The 5,319-nt window shown below is 41.5% G+C and overlaps 1 protein-coding gene across 1 annotated transcript; it reads right to left on the bottom strand.

Moving 5' to 3' along the window:
* Nucleotides 1-387: 387 nt before the first annotated feature.
* Nucleotides 388-5,319, bottom strand: LOC119021654 (acidic mammalian chitinase-like). Its single transcript, XM_037102070.1, has 11 exons — nucleotides 5,185-5,319; nucleotides 5,037-5,063; nucleotides 4,739-4,943; nucleotides 4,396-4,452; nucleotides 3,937-4,102; nucleotides 3,705-3,829; nucleotides 3,502-3,625; nucleotides 3,235-3,417; nucleotides 2,989-3,105; nucleotides 2,769-2,901; nucleotides 388-722 (listed from the first exon to the last, which is right to left on the bottom strand). The coding sequence occupies exons 1-11, from the start codon at nucleotides 5,207-5,209 to the stop codon at nucleotides 472-474; spliced, it is 1,413 nt and encodes a 470-aa protein (XP_036957965.1). The 5' UTR covers nucleotides 5,210-5,319; the 3' UTR covers nucleotides 388-471.

The raw sequence follows: 5,319 nt of genomic DNA, 5'->3' as shown, positions 1-5,319 counted from the left end.
ATCAGTAAAAGCTTTAATATTGAGGGTTTTTTTTTTTTTTTTTAATCTTTATTCATTTTAAGAATCCGTTTTAATCTGTTCTAAATATGTGACTGCTTATGCATAATGACAGCTGAGGTTTGTTTAATAATTATTTTCAGACTCAGCCAGATTTTGCTGTGCTGCAGCACAAATCCACAGACTCAGATTTGCGTACACAAGCTCAGACCTGACGTGAGATCTGATCGTAGCTTCTGCTCACGTTCAAATTGATAAATGCCGAAGCTTGCGTGGAAATGGTCGTACGCACGGTTTTCTGCCGTACGTTTATTTGATAAATGAGGACCATTGTTTCTGTGTAGCAATAACGATAGAACCGTCCAGCCAAATGATTGTATGCACAGTGGATACAGGGGAACTTTAACAGTCTCTTTAATAGCTGACATTTGCATCAGTTGTTCAGTTGTAATACATTTTGTTTCCACTCATTGCTCAGGGCCAAACACAGCACTTGCAGCTTTCATCAAAGACAGATCCACTTCCGCAGTATCTCACATGGGTGATACCACCAGCACACATGTAGAAGCTGGTCCTGTCATCTGGGTTGGCATACAGGCCGTCAGGTTTGCCATTACAGAAGCCGGATCCTGGGGCGTGGGTGGTGGTGGTTGTGGTGGTGGTTGGAGGGGTTGTAGTGCTAGCACCTGGTCTCGGTGTGGTGGTAGGAGGTAGTGGGGGCAGCTCTGAATGGTAGAAGGGATAGAGATAGAAGAGGTTTAAAGGTCCCATATCATAAAATACATGTTTTATCTGGCCTTTACATATATAAGCTGGTCCTTCCTGAGCCTGCCAACTCCCAGAATGAGGAAAACAAGCGATTCCTGCATGGTCTCTGCAGCCCACCCACTGGTAACACGGTGCTCCTACAGGCTGTTCAGAATCTGCTCCTTTCGTTACATAATGACAGGAGTCATTATCATAGACCGATCTCCTCTGCACGGTGATAGGAGATATCTGAGAGGGGGGCGTTCATCCCTGAGGTGAAGCTTGGTGTGTCCAGCAGTGAGACGACAGTGTTTCATAATGTCATTGCTCAAAGCTAGACACGCAAATAGCTCTGCTGTTGGTTGTATAAATCAACATAAGTGCCTATATTTTGTCCCAGCAACAGAACAACAGAAGAGACAGTGGTTGCTGCTTCAGTAACGAGGGTCAGTACAAAGCTGGCTTTGCCTCGACACTGACCCTCGTAAAAGGATCAGTCCCAACCATACCAGACCCAGCAACTGCACCCGAGCCACCGAAAAGCATTGCCACAGTAATAGTATTTATAGTTGCCTATGACTATGGTGGAGTCAGCTGGAGATCGGCTAACTAATTAGCTCTGCTTCGGTCCGCTATGCAATGGAGTTTGAAGGAGCTTGGTTGTCACAGTAAATAGTCTGGAAAGATGTGCAGACTGGAGACAGAGACGATGCTAACAGTGTCCAAGAGTTTCCAACAGTGTTGGAGACAAACACAGCTTTCGCTAGCTGTTAGCCATTAGCTTCATGGTGGTAAATGTAACAACACATACGAACAAACTAACATTGACCAACGTCCTGCTGCAGCCGCAGAGTCTGTACTTCTTCAGGGGCCTCTCCTTCTGGGTCCGATTCTGGGTCAAACAGGTATGATTAAATTAAAAAATCTCTGTGAGCCATAGCGATACATATATACATCCACCGTAAACATTAACACATGCTACTGCTAAGGCAAGGGGCATCCTCTCCCTGAGAGTGATGTAGCAGGTGGGGCTCTCCAAGTAGGCGTTGACAGACGGAGCTCATTAGCATTTAAAGGTGCAGGCACAGAAACAGATTGCTCTGAAAAGATCTCTGCTCTGTAGAGCGACTTTTAGAAAGCTGAAATTCAGGACCACAGATGGGTTTGGGTCAATGCATATCGAATACAGAGCTGTTGGCCCTCTGACAGCTGTGTGAAATTGATGAAAAACAGTATAATACGAGCCCTTTAAAGTAGAGCAATACATGTCCCTTAATGTCCCTTAATTTCGCTGTAAAGCCCATTGAGGCAATGTTATTGCAATTTTGGGCTATATAAATAAAATTGATTTGATTTGATTATTTATTACTTGACTTGAATGAAGAATCCAGAATCAATCAATCAATCAATCAATCAATCAATCAATCAATCAATCAATCAATCAATCAGTGCACTTGATCACTCTTATTCCTGTTTTAATACCATTTTGCGTATTTTACACACAATACACCCTTGTTGCCTTAACATTCTGTGATTATGTTTGTGTCCCATGCGCATACATGTATAGATAGTATATATGTATGCACCTTACCCCTGCTGTCTATATCTTTAATCTGCATAATCTGTTTTTTCTTCTTTATTTATTTATTGTTATTCTTAAATATATTTAATTTAATCATTACTTTTGCAGTCTCCAAGCAAAAGTTTTCAACAGTTTACTTGTATAACAAGTGAGTGACAATAAGCATCTCAAATCTTGAATCTTGAATCTTATAGATCTCTACAGATGGTATGACAACCAAAAACAATTTTGAACATGCATGCATATATGAGAAATGACTAGAGAATATGACTCGTAATTTTTTTTTAATGTGGTGCCCATTTAACTGACCAAAATAACTTGTGCCAATTAGAATGAGAATTATATCAATAATAAGAGATTTACATTGGTGCCAAAAAGAATCATGAAATAATCTGTCTTGACCATTGTTCAGCATTTTAAATCACAATCGCCTTGGACTTACCAATATTGAGAAGTGTGCGGAGATGAGCAAGCAGAGGGTGACTGCCCTCTCCGCAGAATCTTCCAGCAAAGTCATCCAAATCGAGGGCCCAGACGAAGGCACCTCCAAACTTTTGCTCCTGCATGTAGCGTACCTATTGGCCCAGAAAAGGTAGAAAAATGTGTGAATACTTGTGAAATACTGTGAATGTGTTTGAATAAAGAGCTTATATAACACCTACCTTGATCTCATAGCTCTCTTTGGTGTCAAATCCCACCCACTCATTGTTCTTGGCAGCATAGGGTACTTTCTGGTCCTCAATCCACTGAATGGTGGTACCCTTCACAAAGCTACAGATCTAGACCATAGACAATATTGCACGGGGTACAGCATTACAATTTGTACACACGCCAAATATGCTAGCTGATATACAGTATATAGTGTTTCATATCACAATGTGTTTACTTCAGCCATATTAAAACTGCACCTCATAGTAGGACCAGAATCCAGCTTCTCGTGTGTATGGACCAGCTGATGCAGCACCGCTAGCTGGGGCTCCAACGCCAGTGTTTGATGACGTCAGACGGAAGGTACGGCCATAAGCTGCAAATCCCATCCTCAGCTTCTCCACTGGGGTGCCGTTGTCCCTCCAGTATCTCATTGCATAGTCCTAAGAAGTTGTTAGAAGACGTGAACTAAAACTCTATTCAAAGGTATTCAAGTTAATTTTCTTCACTCTCAAATGGCTACTTACAGTGTTGAAGTAGATGAGATCACCTTTATCCTCGGATCCACGAAACAGTGGGCTGTTGTGTCCTGTGAATTGCTCCCAAGTTCCATGGAAGTCATAGGTCATCACATTGATGAAGTCCAGTTCCCTGGAAAAACCGAAATAGTCCTTTGAAAAAAGTTTGTAGATCTTTTTCTCTGGAGTGGTATTCATGACAGCACACTCACTTGGCAATCTCAGCAATCTCATATCCAGCATCTATGGTTCCCTTTCCAGCAGACACTGCAGCGGTCAGCATGAGCTGAGGATTGCCTGTTGCCTTGGCCTCAGCTGCATAAGCTTCAACAAGTTCCTGTAAATACACACCAAAGAGACAGTAAGAAGTCAACAAAATTTAAACCACACAACAGTGACTGTGAATTGCAGCAGTAAACTGAAGCAAGATAAATCTGTACCCACCCTGCAGAGCAGAGTGAACCTCTGTTTATCCTCTGGAGGACTTCCACGAGATCCGGGGTACTCCCAGTCCAGGTCCAGACCATCAAATCCATGAGTCCTCAGGAATTTGATAGAAGACTGGATGAATGTCTTACGGTTGGCTGGAGAGGACACCATGATGGAGAACCTGCAGGGAAGATTAAGCTCTGTTATCACACTTGTGTATGATTCAAACCCTGACTTATTCTTGGTAAAGAGTAAAACAAATATGATTTTGCAAATTGTAGATGTTGAAGGTGATGCAAGCTAGCTATGACCATGAACTGTTACAGTACATTTAGCCTACATGTTGTCAAAGTTATTGGACTTTCTGGATGTTTCAAGAATGTGGTGGACTAAACTGTGATAATGTAACTTCAGACACTGTGTTTGTGTATTGGCATGCAATAAAAGGTGTTAATGGTTTAAAATGTTACTCACTGTGTTGAACCAAAGTTCCATCCACCAACAGCCAGCAGAGTCTTCAGATGAGGATTTCTGAGCACAGAGAGTAGGTTTAGAATATATAACATTTTGCTCAAGCCTGTAAAAGCTTGTAACAGGTTAATAGAGCGATGTTTCATAATAAACCCTTTTTGCTCAGGCACTGCTTTTGCATTTTATCATAGAGAATACAGAGGGCTTTATTCATATTTCAGTAAAGTCTCTTACCATTACCTGCTGAAGCTTTAATTTTTGCCAGCTCCAGAGGTACTGTAGCTTAGCCTGCCTCTGACCTCTATTCTCTATGTGATCCAAGGGTATCTCTACTCTGGTCACTTACTTGGTCTTCAGGGCATTGAAGGATTTGTAGAGGACATCATCATTCCACTCATAGGTGGTTAGTTCGTTGGCATGGTTGATGATGGAGAAAGCATATATCAAGTGGGTGCACAGGAAGGGGTCCACATTTTGTGGCATGTACTTCCCATCACCAGGCCTGTACTGGGACCAGTTGGTGAAGTAACACACCATCTGGTTGGCAGATGCTGTGTTGGGTGAAAGGAACATCAAAGAAACATTGACTACCATAAATTTATGGAAGTGAAAACCCTAGCTGATCAAAAAGTATGACAACTTACCCAGCTGGCATATCACCAGACATACGCCTATGGAATATAGAAAACAAAGGGTTAGAAATAAAAATATCAGAATACATTCTAAAATATTGAAATATATTAGTCTGTAAATGACCAGTGAACGATATATACACAGAATGGCGAAGAATACCTGCTAGAATTGTTAGCCTGGTCATCCTGATTTCACTTCTCACAATTTTACTGTACTACTGTAAAACAAAACAAAAAAAAAGAGATTATGACTGAAGCAAAACGAATTAGCTACTGTTCTCAAAATAATCAGAAT

This window comes from Acanthopagrus latus, chromosome 6, assembly GCF_904848185.1.
Source record: "Acanthopagrus latus isolate v.2019 chromosome 6, fAcaLat1.1, whole genome shotgun sequence".
In the NCBI taxonomy this organism is placed as follows: Eukaryota; Metazoa; Chordata; class Actinopteri; order Spariformes; family Sparidae; genus Acanthopagrus; species Acanthopagrus latus.
Note: the sequence above shows the minus strand (reverse complement) of the source record. Positions and strands in the feature narration are given on the sequence as shown.